The sequence below is a fragment of the Sinocyclocheilus rhinocerous genome, unplaced genomic scaffold (assembly GCF_001515625.1).
Source record: "Sinocyclocheilus rhinocerous isolate Xijiao unplaced genomic scaffold, SAMN03320098_v1.1 scaffold492, whole genome shotgun sequence".
Classification (NCBI taxonomy): domain Eukaryota; kingdom Metazoa; phylum Chordata; class Actinopteri; order Cypriniformes; family Cyprinidae; genus Sinocyclocheilus; species Sinocyclocheilus rhinocerous.
The window spans coordinates 1,474,772-1,500,042 of NW_015626069.1; the positions used below are offsets into that span (position 1 = coordinate 1,474,772).

The 25,271-nt window shown below is 37.2% G+C and overlaps 1 protein-coding gene across 2 annotated transcripts in view; it reads right to left on the bottom strand.

The window, feature by feature from the left end:
* The window catches only part of macf1a (microtubule actin crosslinking factor 1a), a 201,704-nt gene that overhangs the window by 170,826 nt on the left and 5,607 nt on the right, over positions 1 to 25,271 (bottom strand). For both annotated transcript variants that reach the window (XM_016515233.1, XM_016515239.1), the window contains exon 2: positions 24,213 to 24,447. In XM_016515233.1, coding sequence (XP_016370719.1) covers positions 24,213 to 24,435 — 223 coding nt within the window. In that variant the 5' untranslated portion in view covers positions 24,436 to 24,447. The remainder of the gene's footprint in view (positions 1 to 24,212; positions 24,448 to 25,271) is intronic.

A 25,271-nucleotide genomic window follows, 5' to 3' on the forward strand; every position in this document is an offset into this window, starting at 1 on the left:
TGTCAAAATGCCCGTTTTGGCGAGTATCCAGTTAAACACAGTCAGTTTTGTAACGTTAAATAGTTGAGAAAGAGAACGCATGTTGTGTAACAGTATATTGGGTCTGTGGATAAACTCTTAAAGGGACCGCAGTCCAATATTTATGCTGCTGTGTCATGTTCATCAAAGAACAAAAGACAAAGAAAATAATTTTCTGCTCTTGACTGAATACGTTTTATAATTTTAATGGTAAGCATTAATCTGTATTTAATTTTTACAATGAAGACTACAGAAATTAAAGTAATCAAATGTAAAATAACACATCCAGTGTTATTTTAGATTTGATTACTTTAATTTCTGTAGTATTTCTTACCTGAATAAAAACTTACTTAACCTGAAAAACTTAGTTTCATAGCTCTCTTTATTCTGTTGCATTTATTTGTGCTGTTGTTTGCCATTTTTTTATTTGTTCTTATTTTATTACTGACTTTTTACTTGTGTTTTTTTTTATGAAAATAAAACTTTGCGTTAAAGAAAAGTAGATTTTTGTTTGTATATGCTGTCAATTATAGTTCTTAGAAAGAACATCGGAATCGGCAAAAATCGGTATCGGCAGATCACACTAACAAAAAATCAGAATCGGCCAAGAAAATTGCAATCGGTGCATCTCTAGTTTCACTGATGATCTAGACCGGAGCAATGGCTGCAGAAAATTCAAATAGAAAACGGTTATTTTAAAATGTAGTATTTCATAATATAACAGTTTTTACTCTATCTGATCAAATAAATACAGCTTTAGTTGGCATTTGGAAGAGACTTCTTTCTTTCAAAAACATATATAAATACTGAACAGTAGCATACATAACACTGAAACTTTTACAAAAGGAGCTCAATATTGAGGAAACTTGTTAAAAAAAGAAAGGTCCAGGCCAGACATTTATCATGTATATTAGAATTACTAACATTAGATATCCCCAAAGTTTCTGACCCTAGACCATTCACATAATCCCATTTCCCAAAAAAAAAGAGAAATAGAGAAAACAAATCATTATAAAGCAATCACATCATAAAATATTACCATCTATTTCAGTCCATAGACTCCATTCAGACTGCTAAATTTGAGGCGTGTTTATTAGCTGGGGCAATAAAGCAGAACAGAACTGGCTCTAAGAGAGCAGTAGGGAAAGGTCGAGGGCTGAAAGTGGGACAGAGTGATGAGGAGACGCTGAATTGGATGGGCTCCATAAAACAGCTTCATCAGGGGAGAGTGATTTTATCAGCAGGGTCTAAGGTGCTTACAAAAGGTCTGTTTCTGGATAGACCTAACACTAAAGACTAGCTTTTGACACAGCTGTTGCTTACAAGAATATGAAATATTAGTCATCGCATAAACCAATCAAGAAAAAGTGTGCACATGTGTAGAAACAGTATGGCATTATTAAAGCAGAAAATAAAGTAAAAGAAAAGTCTCCAAACTGAGGCCAGGTAGCACTAAGAGGACTGTGTTTCAAATCCTAATAATAAGCTACCTACCTAGACAGCATTGTTTTGGGACATTGGAGGCATGTTTCGAGTCAGCTAAACTCATGTCTGTGTGACCTCAGCTGACTCGAAATATGCCTAAAAACGTTGTCTAGACAGCTAAAGTTCGAAACACAGCCAAGATAACTAAACCTAGATGGTATTAAAACAAAATATGTGATGTGTATTCCCCCAAACAAATGAGAGTTTTATACTGGCCCAAGCAGGAACGGGACCATGTAGTGACTTCCTCCTTCAGGTCACCTCCCAAAACTTGCTGTTATTTCAGGAATGCAGCTCCGGCCCCACTTCTGCTTCTAGCTGCAAGCTGCTGTGTCACCCTGACCACTCCTCCACTCCCACTCCTTCAGCTGGAGGGCAAGTATACAGTGTGCAGGGCTGATTTTAGACAGACACCTCTATTTACATCCCTCTCCAGCACATCACATATCATTAACAGCCCACTCGAAAGCAACCATCCAGGCACACACATGCTACAGGAAAAGTGACTGAGGGGTATCTTTCTCTCAGCCTTACAATGAATTTACTTTAGTCAAAATCATTTTCTACACTTTCTTTATTAATGCCTCTTGCTACCTCCTGTCACTTCATTATTACTTTCAGTAAAAAAGAAAGTAGATAAAGGGTGGATTGGAGTTGAAGGGTGATTGAGAAAGTTTCCAAGTTTCCACATCCATTAAAAGTGCACATTCAGTCAACCATCATGTAAAATACAGTAAACATTCAAATACTTTAAAATCTAAATTCAAACTCTGATGCATCTTTCAGTCTGTGCAAGTAATTCTTAAGTACCATCTTAATGCTTTGAAACACAATGCTTGAACTTTTTCCCTCTAAAATCTCTTTTAACGCCAGATTGTGTTAAAACCTGTTCATGCTAAATCCTATGCGAGTAAGTAAACTAAAGTATAAAACACAATTTTCACACCAAAACTATTCAGACAGAGTTTGATGGCAAACAGAAAAATACTCTCAGGAAACAAACAAAACAAATAGAGGACCATTGTTAAAAAATATATTTAATGCATCCTATAGAGTATTAGCTGTGTTTTTAATAAATAAACTATACTGAAACTCCTGAACGGTGGTGTAGGTGCTAAAGATTTTGCTTTGGTATGAATACAGGCCTTTAACCTATACTGCCCTACTCAAGCATGGTGTCACATGACTGGGCATTTGAAATCGTTCCGGATGCCCTCAACTCAACGGGTGAGCGAATTACCATAAACGCCCACCTGACCCTGGACAGATGGAGTGGGTCATCCTTCACCAGAAGGGCTGACTGACCACCTCCTCCCTATTGACAGGGCCAGACATGCAAAACACATTAACAAAAAAGAACCCAAACAAAAGAGAGAGAGTGTGATAGCTGTTTACACCTGATCAAGAGCCATAAATCTTTCTGCGGAATCTACCGAGAGATTAGATCAAACTTAATTAAACCACAATGTGTTTGGTTTGATCCAAGCTGCAGGCATTACATAACTGGGAAGCATTTCAGGGCGACAATGCTAACAGCGGAGTATACATTTTCATTTATGCCGACATATATTTCTATTGTGTGAGAACACAATTGAAGATCTTGGCCTTCCTTTTTCCTTCACACACACACACACACACTTCCTCTCTTTTCATTATCTTTACACTAAAATTAGAATCCATATGGCCTAATCTTTTGGCAAGATGTTTGCATTTTAAAGGCTAATGGTATTTTTTGCCTGGCATAGGTTTTGCAGTGACCTGAATTTTGTGGATATTCATCCATATTCACTTTTGTTCAAAGGCAGCATATTTGATAAAAACATCTGAAAGTTAACAGCTGGATACTGTGTGCAGACAAGTGGGAATGTCAATGCATCATTCTGTTCACTTCACCAAGCGTCTATGCCATCTGCCACCTCTTATTTTGACAGAAGCACTTGTAAGGACAGGCTAGGAGGTTAGGAACACCTAATCTAATAAACAAAAGAATTCCTGAACTTCAGAACACTGCAACCAAATTGTATTAGTCTTCACTGAAACAGAACAAAAAATAGTACTGTCCAAAACCCAAATGAAGCCAAAGACCAAAATTAATGAGATAAACGCAGACTGAAAAAGCTACAATGGCCTCAATGATTTTGCCGCCTCTCACAGATGTCTGTCTCGTAAACTGGTAATTTTAGCCATGTCAGTTAAGAGTAAATCTTGTTAACACAGCTCTAGCCAAAACAGATTACAACTCCCAGTAACTAATGACCTACTAATCAGAGTCACTGAAAAAGTCAGAGGATGAGAAGACAAAACTGGAGATTCTTGGTTCCCAGCTCTGACAAAGAAGAGAAAAGAAGGAATCTCTGACATTCCACATCGAAGTCTATGGTAGTGCCCCACACACAGAAGAAAAACACAAAAGACAGTACTATATGGGGTCTGTGATGTAACACACGGATTACAGTGATGGACTGCTGATGGACAGCACAGTGTTCACCTGCCATAATATGAGAGGCAGTGAGTTAACTTCCCCAAGTGTTTACACTACTGCTCAAATGTTTAAGGTAACAATTAAAAAAAAAATTTTTTTTGAGAAAATAAAGCCTGTTTAAACTGTTAAGACTCTGATTAAGTACTGGTTTTTCCCACACATTCTCATTATCTTAATGTGGAAAAAAAATCTAAATAACAAAGAATAAATAAATTAAAAATATTAATTTAAAAACAAATAAAAACAAAAATATACATCTTAAAGCTAAAAGGAATGATTTAGGCAAACAAAATTGCAAAAAATAATGACTAAAATATGACCCAGACATGTTCTTGTCAAATTTCTTAACTTCACATTACAAATTCTCAGGTCTGATTGAATATGTTGGTTCCCTGCAAATTCTATAGCTCTAGTCTTTAAACCATTATCTGTACAAGGAAAGACAAAAATCGTCATAAAAGGCACAAAAAGAAGGAAGCACTCAGAGTGGAGCTCTTTACCAGGGCATTCAGTCAAAAACTACAATAAGTGCAGACAGAGCAATAGAGTATGGGTCGGCCCACTGTGCAGGCAAGGTGAGGAGATGCTGGTCTTATTTCTAATATGGTAATAATTACATGCAATAGGTGGATAAGTGAGATTAGGGCTGCCCCTGCAGGAGGTCTGACCGTAAGGCACATATCCGGGAAGTGAGATTAGCTACGGGACTGATTTGAATGGCAAATCTCTCCCCAGTAACTAATGACCTACTAATCAGAGTCACTGAAAAAGTCAGAGGATGAGAAGACAAAACTGGAGATTCTTGGTTCCCAGCTCTGACAAAGAAGAGAAAAGAAGGAATCTCTGACATTCCACATCGAAGTCTATGGTAGTGCCCCACACACAGAAGAAAAACACAAAAGACAGTACTATATGGGGTCTGTGATGTAACACACGGATTACAGTGATGGACTGCTGATGGACAGCACAGTGTTCACCTGCCATAATATGAGAGGCAGTGAGTTAACTTCCCCAAGTGTTTACACTACTGCTCAAATGTTTAAGGTAACAATTAAAAAAAAAATTTTTTTTGAGAAAATAAAGCCTGTTTAAACTGTTAAGACTCTGATTAAGTACTGGTTTTTCCCACACATTCTCATTATCTTAATGTGGAAAAAAAATCTAAATAACAAAGAATAAATAAATTAAAAATATTAATTTAAAAACAAATAAAAACAAAAATATACATCTTAAAGCTAAAAGGAATGATTTAGGCAAACAAAATTGCAAAAAATAATGACTAAAATATGACCCAGACATGTTCTTGTCAAATTTCTTAACTTCACATTACAAATTCTCAGGTCTGATTGAATATGTTGGTTCCCTGCAAATTCTATAGCTCTAGTCTTTAAACCATTATCTGTACAAGGAAAGACAAAAATCGTCATAAAAGGCACAAAAAGAAGGAAGCACTCAGAGTGGAGCTCTTTACCAGGGCATTCAGTCAAAAACTACAATAAGTGCAGACAGAGCAATAGAGTATGGGTCGGCCCACTGTGCAGGCAAGGTGAGGAGATGCTGGTCTTATTTCTAATATGGTAATAATTACATGCAATAGGTGGATAAGTGAGATTAGGGCTGCCCCTGCAGGAGGTCTGACCGTAAGGCACATATCCGGGAAGTGAGATTAGCTACGGGACTGATTTGAATGGCAAATCTCTCAGCTTTCAGGCAAATGCACTCTCATTCTCTTTCTGGATCATCAACTCTTCATTTACAGTTTTACAAGACAGTCCTGTGTCCTGTGAATACGTAACTAAACTACTCATTAACATGAGGTAAGAACTTTAAAGAATTATATGGCTTTTATGTGACAAGCCTATCTATGCAATATTTTATGTAAATATTACTTGGAGGAAACTTTACTGTACTCTATAAACCAAATTCAGCATTTCCTCTTCAGAATTCCCTTTGGAATTAATAAGGTAATTTTAAAGCTTAAAATTCTCACCTGTGTGAAAACTATTTGCAATCAAATAGGGGTATAAAGCTCTCTCAGATCCACACACCCTGTTGCAAGACAGTCCCAGCATTCATCGGTGTGGCTAAAGGATCAGATGCCACCACAATCAGTGGGCAACATTCCCACTGCAGCTCTCAGCTGAGAGTCATGCGCCTCAGAGCATCAAAAACATTCATACCACTGAGTTCAGATGTGGCTATTCGATAAATCATAAATCTTCACAAGAGTTGAATGATTACTATATTACTTGGTGGTCCAAGGTATTTCAATAAACCATGATATTTCCATGGTACCATGTTAGCATAAGAGCCAGCATTTTAACCACACCTTTCTTAACCATGCTTAACTGAATGTAAATAATCTAGAAGAACAAAACCAAAATGTATTTTTATCATTTGTCATCATTTGGCTACAGTAGATAATGTCAAATATTATTACAATTTAAAATATCCGTTTTGTATTTTAATACATTTTAAAATGTAATATATTCTGTGATAAAAATGCTGAATTTCCAACATTTTTAAAGCTTAAAATATTCACTTTAAAATACACAAAGATTAAAGTACTTTTTTTTTTTTTGATAAATGGAAAGTTCAAAGGGACAGCAGATAAAATAAAATTCTTTTGACATTATAAATGTCTTTACTGTCACTATTGATCAATTTAATCAATGCATTACTTCTAATAAAATAATTGAAAATTGCGACCATACCTCAAGCCCTTAACTATATTCATTTGATTAATTAATTTATCAAACATTATTGAACTTCAATTAGTTACTCTGAGTAATCAGCATTTATACACATTCACCCTTCCGGAAGGGACAGCAGAAATTGGTAAGACAGCAGATGGAGTTAAAAGGAATGGAAATATTCTGTACAGAGTTTCCTACAAAAGCACACACATGCACACACTCTTTTCAAGAGCAAGAGAGGATGAGTGAAGTGAATGTCCTTGTTACACACACACACACACACACACAGGTGCTTCCCACCACCTGAAGAGGATAAGGAAATGTCATGTCAATGTCATCTCAGTTTTACAGCATATGTCTGCTTTACAGTTAACGGAGAGTCACACTGGACCGTGTTAAATTCACTTCCTTTCATATGCTTATGAATGCAGGAGACTGGAGAAATGAATTTATTTATATTTTTCTTGCAAAGTTTTGATGAACTTTGACCTGAAAATCCAAATAGTGAAATGACAGTTACTGAAAATGTTTTTTGAGCATTGTGATTCTCTTTTTACGCAGTACAGTAATATAATTTTTCATCAAACTTCCCCAAGCCATTATCGGCCGATAGCGATCGTATAGCCGATCAATCGGAGCACCCTAAAATTTATCATTAATTATTTATTCGAAACAGAATCACTTCTAATTGACCATATTAACTGAGGGGTCCGAGATATTATTGCATTCTTATAATCTATCAGCCCTTCAGACTTTACTGAGATAATTTGTCCAGACAATACAAGAAAAGGAGGAGGGGGAATACAGAAAACCCTTCAAATGGAGCATGGAAGTATTAAAAACAAAAATCATCACAAAAATAAAAGTGCTGCATTTGTAGAAAAGCAGGAAATATTCCAGGTAGGATGATTTCACAGTGTGTGTAATTTTGCAAAGCATACAAGTCATCTGCTTTTTGTAATGGACTGAGGGGAAAAAGAGCAGGCCTTCTCTCTATCAATCAATGTCTCTCCATAGCCACTGTGGCCTCATACTTTTAACACAACCTTAATGATTAATTCACGATCACACATCTGGCCATCTTCTACCGCACCCTCGTTCAAAAACAGCTCTTCAGCTCCTGCTCATTTTTCTCCCAGTTTTTTTTTTTGGCAGCAACCCCTGAGGTAAAGCACAGCAATGAGTGTGTGTGTGTGTGTCTAGCAGAGCCTGGTACCAGAGAACAGCCGCTACGGTCTCAAATCTGGATGACCTGCCACTCTGAGGGTCATCAGTGATTGTCTTGAAAGCTCAGCACCCAGTGCCCACCAGCACTACTCATCACAGCCGACTCACCGGCAGCAGGACGTCTGTGTAAAAAGGGCTAGAGACATTATGTAAAGGGGAATCATGTCAAAAACAGTTCAGCAAAAAGTTTATGAGACTACAGTGCAAAAGTAAGTCACCGCAGGAGTTAAAGGTATCAAAGTCAGCTGAGGATTAATTACGCAAGAACCCTTCACAGGTCTGAATACTGCAGAATGGGGCTGTCAGCTTGCAAATGCACCAACAGGACAAAGAGCTTAAATACAGGACCAGACTAGCAAAGAGAAAGATGCAAAATCAGAAAACTGTGTTTGCATTTTAGAAACATGCCCACAGTAAAGGAGGCTTAAAGTACTGTCAATTTTTCATGCAAAACAGATCCATTGCCCATTTTTAATAGCGTAAAGATGTATGAGGCACAGCTCACACAGAAGTCACTTTCAAACCAAGCATCTGTCTGTTGGTCAGCATGACAAGAAAGATGTGAGTGTTTAAAGTTTCAATAAAACACAACAAAGTCAGTGTGTAAATTATGGAAAAAAGAAGAAAATGTAGGGCTTGGTTCTATGCATCGGCTGTTGATTGGATGGAGGCAGATATTAATTTGCAGTCGATTGTAAGAAAAGAGCAGGGTTTATGCAAACAAAATGATTGGAGAAGTTCAGCATACATCACTTTTCATGAATCTTTTTTCATGAATTTCATGCCAACTACAAACAACTGTGGCCCAGTGGATAAATCAATTTGTTAATTAAATCAGGTTTCAAAGTAACATTAAAACCACATTTAATAACATTAAAACCAGTGCATTTCACTGTTTTACTTATAGTAAATAAAGAAGAAGAAAAAAAACAGAAGACACTCATTTAATTACACATGCAATATTTTGCTATTAATTGGCAAAAATGTAGCCAAATGTTATTTTGGCAAAATAGGCCTACATACTGTTCCACATGCTGCAGTAAACAGCACACAAGTATTCCATTCCAAACATAGCTAGAATATCTTTTGAATGAGCATGATGTTTTCAGAGCATTGCTTCTTAGATAAAAGTAATGAATGCAATGTTAGACACTAATATGCTAGTTCTGCTACATAGGAAGGATGTCTAATGAGCATTGACAGGACACCTCCGCCATGTCACCTAACATCCTGAACCAAAGAGGATCAGCCCTCTGACGGCTTTCTCCCCACTGACACAGTCAGGTGCCGGTGCAGAATGTGGCCAAACAGGAAGTGCAAGGAGGGAAATCCTGCAGTGCTGCAGCAGGAGAGGAAAAGAGAAGAGAAAGAATGAGGGAGAAAGGGAGGGGGAAGACAGAGGCCAAGGCTGAGGCTGTGTGTACTCACGGTCACCGCAGTCTACCGTGAGAGGCAGAATGACAAGGATTCAGGGGAAACTAGGCCATGTGGAAAAATACAGTTGTAACGATCCATCCTCGATAATTTGTCTGCCTCTGTGCGCTCACTAAAGCTCACATTTCCCTTCCAAACCAGCAAACGGTTGAAGGTTCAATAGACAAACACTGGATTGTTTTTGGGACTTTCCGTCTGAAAGAATCAAATCCTATTGCATAATTTCCAATCAATGAATCAATTTTAAGTTTCTAAATACAAAGCTTAATTTTATTTCAATTTAGTAGTTGTATTGGTGAAACAATCACTTAGAAAAATTATAGCACACTCAATAAGCTGCACTATTTCACATCTGTAGCAGAAACAATGCATGAGTTACAAAATTTCAAAGTCAGCATGATATAAAATTTACCAGTTTTCTAAAAGTTACTGTTCTTATTGTGATTTTGTGAACAATTCATCCATGCATATGTTTTTTTTTTTTTGACCTCATCATTTTTAAATCAAAATGTCATAATCTTCCGACGAACTGACAGACTTCTTTCTGGTGACGTATGGTGGACTTCTTCAATGATTTCGTCCACTTAAACCTCTTTCTCACAATTGACCAATTGATGGCAAGCACACATTCGGATCTTCCTCCATTCAATCAAAACTGATGGATAGAAGTCCTCACCCTATGTTTTTTCTTTTTCGATAATCTGTTTCACTCTGATGTAGGTCACAATATGGAAAAAAAAATCTGTTGCTACTTTCACTTCATCTCGACTTTAATACCAAAGTTAGAAATTTGAAAGCACAACTAGCTTTCAAAATAAAAGAAATAGCATGAAAGTAACATGACAAGCATTCTAACTGGATTAATGACAGAAAACAGCAGGAACATCTTTTAGGGTATTTACAGCACAAACAAAGAAACTGACGAGACAGCTAGAAGAGGCTTCCTTTCAAATGGCCACTTCCTCTGGCTCACTAGAGGAAATGGACACACACAAACACACTTTGTGAAGCCAGTGTCTGTGTATGTTTGAGGGTCACTGGGATCAGGGACCACAGGGTGAACAGGCCAAAGGCCAAAAAACTGAGTGAGGCACACACTGTGGGTGGGGGGTAAACATGAGACAAAGTCAAATGACAAGAATGCAATGCACTGGATATGGTCTAAAACGTTAGTTACAAGCATCTGCATTAAACAAAGGAGCCCAATTCCTATGCATCTCATGAAGGTTTTTTATTTATTTATTTTTTTTTTTACAGGTGTTTTACAACTGTGACTATTTCACGATCTCCTCCTTGCATATCCCCAGGATATCAACTGTATCTGTCTTATGGAGTGACAGCAGACCACCAGCACCAGGGCTGTGTCCCATTCTGCCATTTGCAAGCTGCTGTGGCTTGTATATCCTGAACGAGTCTGTTTTCTTCTGACTCATGGTTCTGTCTCATTCTGGACAGAAGTCGGTCTTCCATATCCTCCTATTGTCTTTGAGCTTCAGAACTCAAAGCATACGGAAAAACAACTTAAGCTCAAAACAAAATACAAATATGGTCCAAATAGCCACCACCCTCTTATAAACAGACGTGCACTCACATACAGAAGCCTTTGAATTATTTAATCCTGTATCTATCATGTGTCCAACTCCGATTTCAGCTTCAAGTGACACCTTCATAAGCCACCAAATCCTAATTTCTCACATTTCCTCTCCTATTCTTCATGAAACTGCCACAAGTGACACAGCTGAAAGCCTTATAAAAACATTCAGAAATATACACACATTTGTATATGTGTGACCGCTCATATTTCACTGCAAACAGTTGGAAAGTTTGAATGACACTGACGCAGAAAGTTTCAAACTATGAAAACATCACATGATACTTAAAATACACAAGTTAAAGGTTTGAACACCCCTACACTTTAATTAGGCCTAATATTTTCCTCATTTCAAAATAATACAATTATGCAGTGAACACAAGATGTTATACCTTAACCTTTCTGCATAGTTCTGCACACTCTCAACAAACTTCATGAGGTGCATCCTGGGATGCTTTTCTAAGCAGTATTAAAGAAGTTCTAGTTTATGCTGGACACTTGTTGGCTCCTTCTCCTTCCAGTCCAGTTTACCCCAAAAAACAAAAAAACAAAACTATTTTCAAGGATTTAATCTTAAGATTTCAGAATATTCAGTCCAGCTCACTCATTTACAAAAATGAAGGGAAAAAAATATATATATATATTTAATTTAAAGTTAAAATATTTTAGTGAAGAAATGTTCTCATGGAACTAGTTTCATTATTTAATCTTAAGCTTTTAGAATCAAAAGACTTATAAAATCATGAATTAGTCAAGTGTGTCCAAACATTTGACTGGTAGTGTACATATCATATTTAATTAATCAAAAAAATAAATAATTGCACATTTAAACATTACTCGGCATAAAACTAAGTACACGTCACAATAGATACAGTGACATACACGTCCAATTGAGAGTCAGTGGGGCTTATAAAGTTAAATCTATTGACCTTTGACAAAGCTAGCCTGGGAAGAAAAGAGGAAGGCTGTCTGCGTCAATACATAAAGAATAAGAATAAACGAGAGGCATAAATAGAATTCAAGAAGGAAGTTGAAGGTTGCATAAGTTCAGATCTGGCTGCCCTTAGTCCTTCATTCATCAAAATAAAACAACTCCCTTAGCAACCACTTTGAAAATTTCTGTTGGCTTATGTGGGTGTAATGCATACAATTAATTAAGCCTGATTTACCACGCACTCTGTTCACTCCAGCTCATATTTGCCTTGTTGTTTCAAAAGTTACACTGACGAAACGTCAGTCAAAGGAAATACATTCATTGGAAAAGGCAAACAGTACACTGTGAGAGGAACAGCTGGATGCATTAGTACATCAACAACTGATATTCTATTTTTATAGGCTTTATTAGAGGTGGTTTTGTGGTGTCTCTAATGGACAGCGACAATGTTTCTAAATATCAAAGCCTTTTCACAAAGATAAGCACATTCTTTACAGATATAAAATGACCATTTAATATATAGAGGATCCATTAAGATCACAGACTACGAAATGAGCTCCCAGAGCCATCTTAGGCCCCTGCCCCACGGCCCTGACAGAATCGCATTTCATTACAATAATCAATAATTAAAAGGCCCCTTTTCATCAGGCCTGCATCACAGATACTCTTCGAACCAACTGACATCACTCGCTCTCCCATATATTTCCATCACGGTCAATTAGATTTGAGGTATTCATATTTCACAGAAACACTGTCATTAGAAGTACACAAGAGCCCTCAGGGGTTCACAGCTGTCTATCTAAGGAAAATCCTTCACTGATTCCCAACACCTGACATGCTCAGACAGCAGTGGACCACTGGAGAGGACCAGACAGCAGAAGACGACCAGACGAGCTGGGACAACAGTGGACAACTGGACAAGCTGAGACACAAGGGCAAGATTTCTCAAAAGGGGGTTTGTGAGTTGAGGAATAAATAAATAGAATACAAAATTAAAATAAATAAATGGGGCAGCACAACTAAACAAAACAAACTAATAATTGTGATATAGCTTTGTGTGATTATCAAATCAAAGACTGTGGTTTAATTAAGTATATTTCTGTTGCGCTGCATGTTTGAGTGAAGTGCAGCACTGGGATTATTTACACACAAGCAGCTCATGAGTCTGTGTTTTCAGTGTCACAGAGCTGCTTGGTCCATAGTAAATACAGCGAAATCAATCTCTGCATGAGCTGCGGGAACATAATATATGTAACAAACGTAACATATTTAAAATATGTTTATGATTTAAATTATAATAATATGTAATATATATATAACAACACATTTATTTGTTTATTTATTTATCTCAACATTGCAATTTGTGTAAAATAAAATTATTATTACAATGATCATATATTAATTTTTTATTTTACTGTACAACTGAGATTTCACTTTTATAATTAGAGTTCAAACTAATAATAATGCCTAACAAAAACAACAACAACAACAATAATAATAATAATACTTATTATTATTATTATTATTATTATTGAATTTGTTTGGGTTCATTAACTAAGATATTAGAAACCATGAACATCTGAATGTATAATTAATTTATTGAAATATTAACATAAAATCTCAGGGGGTATTTCAAGTAAATATTTTCATGATCATCTAAGGTTTAAGGCTGACAAAAAGAGAAAAAAAAATTGGGAACCCCTGCACTTGTGTGAAACTGGACAAACTCATACATCAAAACTAGACATACTGAAGGATTCTGGACAAGCTCTGACAGCAGTGTAAAACTGGACAAGTACTGGGAGCACTGGAACACAGCTTGTACTTTTATTTTTGCTAAATTATCATTTATTGTGGCCCCTTGAAAAACACTCAGTCCTCCTTTTAAATTTTTAATTTAATTTTCCCACTTTGAAAAATGGTTAATTAACGACATTCCCTCTATATAACACTGCACAGAAGAACTAGATGTCCTCTGCCCTGTCACAACCCAATGTGAATAGAGACCCACCATCCACCAGTGTCCTTTGACAACAAATAGCAAATGTAAAGTAGGCACAAAATACCAGCTACAGCAACCGCATACACTTTTCCCTAAGTCAACAACACAGCAAACCGGGGTTTCAGTGAGTAATTTACCTTTATATCTCTCCAGCACATCCTCATACGCCTGTGCGAACTCCTTCTCCTGGGAGTGATTCGCCGGCAGTAAACCCGGGATGTAGCCGGCCATAGCGTCTCTCAATCCCGCTGGCCGATTTACAGCGTCCCGCTGATAGAGTAATCCAGGACGGTGGATCCCGGCCGTCCGACAACAGCTGTCAAGTCCCGTTTGCGTTAAATATCCACAGTGGATAAGGACTTATTCATGCTTCAATATGTTTCTAAAGCGTATTAAATTATATTTGGTGATCGTAAACACGATGAATTAAATAAATCTAGTGAAACAAAGCTACTTTGGACCGGCGGTTCCTGTAAATGTGCCGTCAAAACAAGATTAGATAAATAAATATACGAAAATATCTATACGTCTATACGAAAATATCTATGTTTAGAGTAAATATCCTTTATCCTATATGACGGTTAAAGGTCTGAAACGGTTTAAATCTAAATGGACTACTATATAAACCCATCTTTTATTGGTTTAGATCAGAATCCCAGCGGTTACCGTATTTAAAGTCCACTGTAGCGCGCGCGGGCCGGTGATTGGGTTTATATGTGTGCGCTTCTCAAGTATGTGTGTGTGTCTCTGTGCGGTGGGCGGTTCGTTCGGCTCCTTCCGAAAGCAGATATGAGGCCTCGGTGAAACGGTATCCGGACAGTGCTTCTTGTATTCCTTTGTCGACGCGGTCTTGACTCGCCGGTACACGCTTTATTATGTTTTTTCCATCCGTGCTGCTCAATGTAATGGCCGCTTCTATAATAATCACACGGCGTGTGTCCCTCTCTTTTCCCCAGTGCGAATGGGGTTCAGGTTTCTCTATTCTTCCCGCAATGCCTGCGCTCTCCTCTTCCATCCCTCCCTGGCTCCCTTCCTTTCCACAACCACGCCAGACACATCCAGCGCAGGAAATTCATGGTGACAATGGCTGATGTTATTGAGTCTGAGTCTTGGGTTTTGTCGCCCCCGACTGGTTAAAGCGAAGAGGTGCATCATACAGATTAACGCTAATATATTTAAATAAGAAAAAAAGAAACATTAATATGTGCTGACAGATGCAAGGTGCCGTTTCAAATACGCATTTTATAATGTGCCAAAGCCCTACATTTTATCAACACTGTTAGATATCTGTGAAGACATTTATAAAATCAGGCAAAAATAAAGGCAGCCCTTTCTCCTCTTTCCATGTCAAAAATTCACACAGGCTCTGTTTTAAGTAGTTGTGCTCATATTTTCTTTCACAACCATATCAACTCTGTCACAAAGATTGTAAATAAATTGTTTGGGATTTTAGAAATTTTCCTAGTAGTAACAAATATATATTGATCATATTAGTACACAGGGAAAATAAAATGTCTACTGAATTTAATATGTGATTATTTTGTCTATGCCATAAGATTTGCTTGTGATGATAGATGGACCTGAAAATCTGTAGTCTCAATTCATTCATTTATTCTTTGAAGGGAATGCTAGATTTGTAAATGATATTTGTTTGTTTTTTTACCTTTTTAAAATTATTTTTAAAAGTACAATATTTTTAGGCTCACAATCATTATAGATTATGTCTCAGGCAATTTACTTCAGTGACAGTGGATCAGTTTACTGATTTGTATATAAATAAGATCTCTTTTCTCATCCAGCTCAGAATAAGAGGATAACATTCTACATTTATATGATTCACAGTACGTCTACATTTAAAAGCTCTTAAGGGTCTATTTATGCTTAGTCACTTCAAGCGCTTGATCGATCGGATTGCAATTTGACAAGGTATGCAAATTCCTTTTACATTTAAGCACATGAAAGTGTCTCTGCCAAACAGATGCTCTTATGCAATATGCAAAAAAAAAGGAGTTCGCTTCTGTGATTAAGGTAGTACACATAAAAGCTAAAAACATTACCAAAAAAAAAACATGCCATATAATCTCTGAGGCTCCTAAACAAATAAAGGACCAGTATTAAAATACAGTTTTATCTAAATAAATTCAAAATAAAACATTAAAAACTAAAAAGGAATATTTCACTCAAAAATAAATTTGCTGTAAATTTACCCATCCTCAGGCCATCCATGATGAGTTTTGATGAGTTTGTTTCTTCACCGGAGGAGATCTGGAGAAATTTAGCATTACATCACTTGCTCACCAATGGATGCTCTGCAGTGAATGGGTGCCGTCAGAATGAGAGTCCAAACAGCTGATAAAAACATCACAGTAATCCACACGACTCCGGTCCATCAATTAAAGTCTTGTGTATTGAAAAGCTGTGTGTTTGTAATAAATTAATCCATCATTAAGACATTTTTAACTTCAAACCTTTGCTTCTGGCTAAAATACGAGTCTTCTATCCATGATATTGCTTTCTTCAGTGAAAAAGTAATCTTGTTTGAATCAGGAGAGAAATATGCACAGATCAAGCACTGTTTACAAGCAAAAACAGTCCAAAACAGTTCTAAACAATGTCTGTGGACTTAATTATGGATTATGGAGTATTTCGACGGATGGAGTCGAATAAGCAAAGCGACAGTTTAAAGTTAAAAAGCGTTAATGATGGATTTTTTTCATACAAACACGCAGCTTTGCATTTCACAAGATGTTAACTGATGGACTGAAGTCATGTGGATTACTTGGATTATTCTGATTCCTTTCATTTTAAACAAACATCTACATCTTGGATGGCCTGAGAGTGAGTAATTTTCAATTTTGGTTGAACTATTCTTTGTTAAATGCTACAAGCAATTTAGGCAGCTCAATATTATAATTTACAGCATGAAAAAAATACTAGTTTTGAGATTGACTAAAGATTATGTTTGACAGTGTTATAAAAATTATTTTGTTATTATGTTTTTAAAGATTTGCTTAAATTAAGCAGTAAATGAAGGCAAAGGTATTGTAAATGTAAAAAGATGTCTCTATGGAGCCCCGTACATGACATGCTGGAAAAAACATATATTGTGGAATATTAGTTCCCCTGATTTAGTAAATTGTGCCTATGTTATACTAATTCATTAACTCGTTTTGATTGAACTAAAACGAGGGAACAAACAACATCTTTTCAATTAAAAAAAGCACACATTTTGGTTCTTTTCTTACTCTGTAGGTGGGCAACAACAATAAACCTTGACGGGAAGCGCTATGAAAGTGTTTTTCCATTGTGACTCTCCCTGTCATACCACATTTTAACTGTGTGAAATTATGGCTTCATCAGCCTCTTATCCACTTTCCTTAGTGCGTACTAATTCAGACACCTCTCACAACAGTAAACGGCCACCCAGACTCAAAAGTGTTTGACATAGCTGTGATTTAGCCAATTTATTGCCTTTGGACAACAGTTTGGGTTCGAACAGCTTCACCTGCATGCACACATAAAATGAAAGGTGGTCAGAGCTGAGATCTGTGTGCATAGAGTAGTTTGTGTTTGGAAACTCGCTATGTTTTCTAGGCAACTGTCATAACTGTGTTGCAGCATGGCATTCCAAGACTGAAGTGCTGTATATCACACACACACACACACACATACACACACACATACACACACGCCTTCCTTCCAGTTATTCCCTCCATGCTCATTGTCTCTCTAACCTCATCCCTTTAATGTGCCATCATTCCCCTTCCCCTTTAACCTCCTCTTTGACCCTTGTCCTTTTTTTGTCTCTTCTCTTCTCTCATCCATTATCATCACCTTTTTATTTTCTCTTTGTACTTTCAATCATTTCTTTAAGCTTCACATAACCACTCTCTCTTTTTTCAATCTCAAATTGAAATTAAAAGTATCTTGCTAACTTTTATCTTACTTCACTATTTGTTTTTCGGGCTTTCACATTTTTGATTCCCTTTCCCTCCTAACTCATAGCCATTGAAACTAAGGGGGACTGGAAAAGCAAACAGGTAACCCATAGCAACAAGGGAATTGAGGGATTCAGGCTGAGTCGCCCATTGAACTGCCTGAAAAAGTAGCAATTTTAACGGACGTAGTCCCTCGACACCTCTGTATCTCCATACTAAGTGTCTGAGATACTACTAAACAATCACTGAAGCAGATAGTTTTAATAGGTCAGTTCTTGCTTTATAAAAAGTTTTTATATCTCTCCAGCACATCCTCATACGCCTGTGCGAACTCCTTCTCCTGGGAGTGATTCGCCGGCAGTAAACCCGGGATGTAGCCGGCCATAGCGTCTCTCAATCCCGCTGGCCGATTTACAGCGTCCCGCTGATAGAGTAATCCAGGACGGTGGATCCCGGCCGTCCGACAACAGCTGTCAAGTCCCGTTTGCGTTAAATATCCACAGTGGATAAGGACTTATTCATGCTTCAATATGTTTCTAAAGCGTATTAAATTATATTTGGTGATCGTAAACACGATGAATTAAATAAATCTAGTGAAACAAAGCTACTTTGGACCGGCGGTTCCTGTAAATGTGCCGTCAAAACAAGATTAGATAAATAAATATACGAAAATATCTATACGTCTATACGAAAATATCTATGTTTAGAGTAAATATCCTTTATCCTATATGACGGTTAAAGGTCTGAAACGGTTTAAATCTAAATGGACTACTATATAAACCCATCTTTTATTGGTTTAGATCAGAATCCCAGCGGTTACCGTATTTAAAGTCCACTGTAGCGCGCGCGGGCCGGTGATTGGGTTTATATGTGTGCGCTTCTCAAGTATGTGTGTGTGTCTCTGTGCGGTGGGCGGTTCGTTCGGCTCCTTCCGAAAGCAGATATGAGGCCTCGGTGAAACGGTATCCGGACAGTGCTTCTTGTATTCCTTTGTCGACGCGGTCTTGACTCGCCGGTACACGCTTTATTATGTTTTTTCCATCCGTGCTGCTCAATGTAATGGCCGCTTCTACACGGCGTGTGTCTCACTCCTCCCTCTCTTTCCCCCAGTGCGAATGGGGTTCAGGTTTCTCTATTCTTCCCGCAATGCCTGCGCTCTCCTCTTCCATCCCTCCCTGGCTCCCTTCCTTTCCACAACCACGCCAGACACATCCAGCGCAGGAAATTCATGGTGACAATGGCTGATGTTATTGAGTCTGAGTCTTGGGTTTTGTCGCCCCCGACTGGTTAAAGCGAAGAGGTGCATCATACAGATTAACGCTAATATATTTAAATAAGAAAAAAAGAAACATTAATATGTGCTGACAGATGCAAGGTGCCGTTTCAAATACGCATTTTATAATGTGCCAAAGCCCTACATTTTATCAACACTGTTAGATATCTGTGAAGACATTTATAAAATCAGGCAAAAATAAAGGCAGCCCTTTCTCCTCTTTCCATGTCAAAAATTCACACAGGCTCTGTTTTAAGTAGTTGTGCTCATATTTTCTTTCACAACCATATCAACTCTGTCACAAAGATTGTAAATAAATTGTTTGGGATTTTAGAAATTTTCCTAGTAGTAACAAATATATATTGATCATATTAGTACACAGGGAAAATAAAATGTCTACTGAATTTAATATGTGATTATTTTGTCTATGCCATAAGATTTGCTTGTGATGATAGATGGACCTGAAAATCTGTAGTCTCAATTCATTCATTTATTCTTTGAAGGGAATGCTAGATTTGTAAATGATATTTGTTTGTTTTTTTACCTTTTTAAAATTATTTTTAAAAGTACAATATTTTTAGGCTCACAATCATTATAGATTATGTCTCAGGCAATTTACTTCAGTGACAGTGGATCAGTTTACTGATTTGTATATAAATAAGATCTCTTTTCTCATCCAGCTCAGAATAAGAGGATAACATTCTACATTTATATGATTCACAGTACGTCTACATTTAAAAGCTCTTAAGGGTCTATTTATGCTTAGTCACTTCAAGCGCTTGATCGATCGGATTGCAATTTGACAAGGTATGCAAATTCCTTTTACATTTAAGCACATGAAAGTGTCTCTGCCAAACAGATGCTCTTATGCAATATGCAAAAAAAAAGGAGTTCGCTTCTGTGATTAAGGTAGTACACATAAAAGCTAAAAACATTACCAAAAAAAAAACATGCCATATAATCTCTGAGGCTCCTAAACAAATAAAGGACCAGTATTAAAATACAGTTTTATCTAAATAAATTCAAAATAAAACATTAAAAACTAAAAAGGAATATTTCACTCAAAAATAAATTTGCTGTAAATTTACCCATCCTCAGGCCATCCATGATGAGTTTTGATGAGTTTGTTTCTTCACCGGAGGAGATCTGGAGAAATTTAGCATTACATCACTTGCTCACCAATGGATGCTCTGCAGTGAATGGGTGCCGTCAGAATGAGAGTCCAAACAGCTGATAAAAACATCACAGTAATCCACACGACTCCGGTCCATCAATTAAAGTCTTGTGTATTGAAAAGCTGTGTGTTTGTAATAAATTAATCCATCATTAAGACATTTTTAACTTCAAACCTTTGCTTCTGGCTAAAATACGAGTCTTCTATCCATGATATTGCTTTCTTCAGTGAAAAAGTAATCTTGTTTGAATCAGGAGAGAAATATGCACAGATCAAGCACTGTTTACAAGCAAAAACAGTCCAAAACAGTTCTAAACAATGTCTGTGGACTTAATTATGGATTATGGAGTATTTCGACGGATGGAGTCGAATAAGCAAAGCGACAGTTTAAAGTTAAAAAGCGTTAATGATGGATTTTTTTCATACAAACACGCAGCTTTTTTTCTTCTCAAGACATTAACTGATGGACTGGAGTGGTGTGGATTACTTGTGGATTATTGTGATGTTTTTATCAGCTGTTTGGACTCTCATTCTGACGCTTGTTGATCCTCTGCAGTGAATGGGTGCCGTCAGAATGAGAGTCCAAACAGCTGATAAAAACATCACAGTAATCCACACGACTCCGGTCCATCAATTAAAGTCTTGTGTATTGAAAAGCTGTGTGTTTGTAATAAATTAATCCATCATTAAGACATTTTTAACTTCAAACCTTTGCTTCTGGCTAAAATACGAGTCTTCTATCCATGATATTGCTTTCTTCAGTGAAAAAGTAATCTTGTTTGAATCAGGAGAGAAATATGCACAGATCAAGCACTGTTTACAAGCAAAAACAGTCCAAAACAGTTCTAAACAATGTCTGTGGACTTAATTATGGATTATGGAGTATTTCGACGGATGGAGTCGAATAAGCAAAGCGACAGTTTAAAGTTAAAAAGCGTTAATGATGGATTTTTTTCATACAAACACGCAGCTTTGCATTTCACAAGATGTTAACTGATGGACTGAAGTCATGTGGATTACTTGGATTATTCTGATTCCTTTCATTTTAAACAAACATCTACATCTTGGATGGCCTGAGAGTGAGTAATTTTCAATTTTGGTTGAACTATTCTTTGTTAAATGCTACAAGCAATTTAGGCAGCTCAATATTATAATTTACAGCATGAAAAAAATACTAGTTTTGAGATTGACTAAAGATTATGTTTGACAGTGTTATAAAAATTATTTTGTTATTATGTTTTTAAAGATTTGCTTAAATTAAGCAGTAAATGAAGGCAAAGGTATTGTAAATGTAAAAAGATGTCTCTATGGAGCCCCGTACATGACATGCTGGAAAAAACATATATTGTGGAATATTAGTTCCCCTGATTTAGTAAATTGTGCCTATGTTATACTAATTCATTAACTCGTTTTGATTGAACTAAAACGAGGGAACAAACAACATCTTTTCAATTAAAAAAAGCACACATTTTGGTTCTTTTCTTACTCTGTAGGTGGGCAACAACAATAAACCTTGACGGGAAGCGCTATGAAAGTGTTTTTCCATTGTGACTCTCCCTGTCATACCACATTTTAACTGTGTGAAATTATGGCTTCATCAGCCTCTTATCCACTTTCCTTAGTGCGTACTAATTCAGACACCTCTCACAACAGTAAACGGCCACCCAGACTCAAAAGTGTTTGACATAGCTGTGATTTAGCCAATTTATTGCCTTTGGACAACAGTTTGGGTTCGAACAGCTTCACCTGCATGCACACATAAAATGAAAGGTGGTCAGAGCTGAGATCTGTGTGCATAGAGTAGTTTGTGTTTGGAAACTCGCTATGTTTTCTAGGCAACTGTCATAACTGTGTTGCAGCATGGCATTCCAAGACTGAAGTGCTGTATATCACACACACACACACACACATACACACACACATACACACACGCCTTCCTTCCAGTTATTCCCTCCATGCTCATTGTCTCTCTAACCTCATCCCTTTAATGTGCCATCATTCCCCTTCCCCTTTAACCTCCTCTTTGACCCTTGTCCTTTTTTTGTCTCTTCTCTTCTCTCATCCATTATCATCACCTTTTTATTTTCTCTTTGTACTTTCAATCATTTCTTTAAGCTTCACATAACCACTCTCTCTTTTTTCAATCTCAAATTGAAATTAAAAGTATCTTGCTAACTTTTATCTTACTTCACTATTTGTTTTTCGGGCTTTCACATTTTTGATTCCCTTTCCCTCCTAACTCATAGCCATTGAAACTAAGGGGGACTGGAAAAGCAAACAGGTAACCCATAGCAACAAGGGAATTGAGGGATTCAGGCTGAGTCGCCCATTGAACTGCCTGAAAAAGTAGCAATTTTAACGGACGTAGTCCCTCGACACCTCTGTATCTCCATACTAAGTGTCTGAGATACTACTAAACAATCACTGAAGCAGATAGTTTTAATAGGTCAGTTCTTGCTTTATAAAAAGTTAAAATTATCAGATTTTAAAATACTGTTTGATTTTTTTGTACAACAGTTTTTCAAATATTAAAGAGCAGTGAAGCAGTTTTGCTAAAATATTTTTTTTCTAAGAAATAATAATAATAACAACATCAACAACAACAATAAAAGATGCCTAACTACTCAAAAGTTTGATTTTCAAGAATTTCATTCTTTTAATGAGGCTTTTTATTTGTTATAATATTAGGACAGCTATATCACCCTGATTCATTTCATTTCATATTTTTAATAGTTTACATCAAATATAAAAATGAATGCATGCTCATCATAGAAAAGGTGTATTCAAGTCATTGTGTGTATGTATTTGTAATGTATTTTTGGATAAATGAATAGATCCAGAAAAAAATAACAACATATCATTGACCCTAATATAGACTTCAACAATGGTTATTGCTGTCAAGTCTCATCTATTTTAGGTTTACAATTATGCAAAAATTCATAAAGCTTGTACATTTTCATCCAGCATTCACCTATAACAACAAACAAGCATCCCAGACCAAAAAAAGGCCCAAATGTTGATGGAACAAACACAGATCATGTCTGACAGAGGCACACAAGCTGGACGCATGGTCGTAAAAATGTGAGGTTAGGATTGGCAGGGAAAACAAAACTCTGTAGCGTGACAGTCTGCACAGCATTCCAGATGTGCCTTGGATATCCTTGTATCCATTTTTATAAAGCTAGTAAACAGTGACTAGTGTCTTCTCACACTTTTGATTGCATATACACCCAGTCACAAAAAAAAAAACCTCTTTCCCTTTAGCCAGTTTTCTATCTCTATTCAACAACTGTTTAGTTCACCAACACAGACACGGTCTGTCAAGAGTAATGAACTCAGCAGGAAAAGCCAGAGCAACAGCCAGCGTGTCTAAAAAGGGTCTCAAAACAGTTCAGCTCCCAACATTTGGCCTCTCTTCTCCCACACGAGCCAAATCGCAGTTTATTTCACAGAACTTGATCCTCATGCAGCTGCATGTATCAATGCTGAATCCCAGAACACTAATGTATACAGTATCTAAAAACCACTGCATGTCCTCCTTTCCAACTTTAGTCAACTGCCAGATTGCTTTAAATCAAATCATTGACTCAGGACGCACAAAACAAGGGCCATATGCTCAATAGGTTGGTCTAATTTATGTATCTGATTTAAGGTGATTTCAATATTGTGCTTAAAGGGATCATTTTAAAAAATGTATAAGTGTTTTTTGTCCATATAACGCAAGTCAGTGGGGTCCATTGTTGTTTTGGATCCTATTGGCTTTCATTACATGGACAAACATGTTGAAACACTCTTCAGAAAATCTTCTTTTGTGTTCCTCAGAAGAAAGAAAGTCAGTTTTGGAACGACGTGAGGGTTAGTAAATGGTTTATTTTCATTTGTGGTTGAACTATCCCTTTAAATACTAAAGAACTCTTCCTGAACACACATTTCTCAGTGTTACAGTTGAATCTCTTACCTGCGACTCGCACAACTGCCCTCTCCGCGGGGTCCAGCACTGAGTCTTGGCTCTTGCGCTTGCGTCTCTCATGTTTGGATAGGTTCCATGGCAGAGTGTCCCCTTTGGGCCCGGCTGTGCTGTGGGCGCAGGGCGAGAGAGAGCCCCCGGACCTCTCGCTGCGGATCGAACGCTCGCTCACACACGAACGTTCACTCCGGCTCTCCTCGTCCGAGGAAGACATCTCGCCAGGGGGCTGGGAGGAGGGATATGAGGGGTGGCAGGGTAAAAAGGGAAACAGAAATAAGGTCAGGACAGAAACAGAAGCATGTTAGAGACTCTATAATGTGTGAGATATCTAATTCATTACCCACAGGGCAACGTACTACTACTATATACCAGAAAACATGAGTACCAAATAAGGTCGGATTTGTGAGAACACATCAGTTGAACACTTTGCAATAAAATGAAAGTAAAAGAGATGAAGGCAGATGCTTCTGGAGATCAGGTGAACAGCGCTGACTCACTTCAACAATGATGATGAGAAGAAAAAGTGGCAGGAGGATCGAACTCTCCTTTCAGTCAAGGTACTATTAAAACCGGTCCTGATCAGTATTGGACACTGCATTTGGCTGGGCCAGACCTCTCTGATGTGCATTCCTCTGTGATCAGCTGGAAGGAATGGGGCCCAAGGGGGCTAGAGTAGGTTCCTGTCCGTCACATTATTCCACACCAGCTGAACTCATCAATACAAGTGAGCTCAGTGCAAGCTGTTTGGAGATGTGCTTCCCTGTCCAATCTACTCACGTCATTCATGAAAGGCTTGCTAGAGGAGCTATGGCTACTCTTAGATAGTATTTATTTTTTAATGTTAATATTTTTTACTATTAATTGAGTATATTTTATATATGTGTGTGTGTGTGTGTGTGTGTGTGTAAAAATATATACAATTGCAACTGTATTTAGATATTGCCATTGATTCAAATTATTTTATTATTCGCAAAAATTCTTCTTTAGCATCTAAATTAATAACAAAAAAGGGTGTCCAAGATTATGTAAAAATATATCTTTATTTTTTAC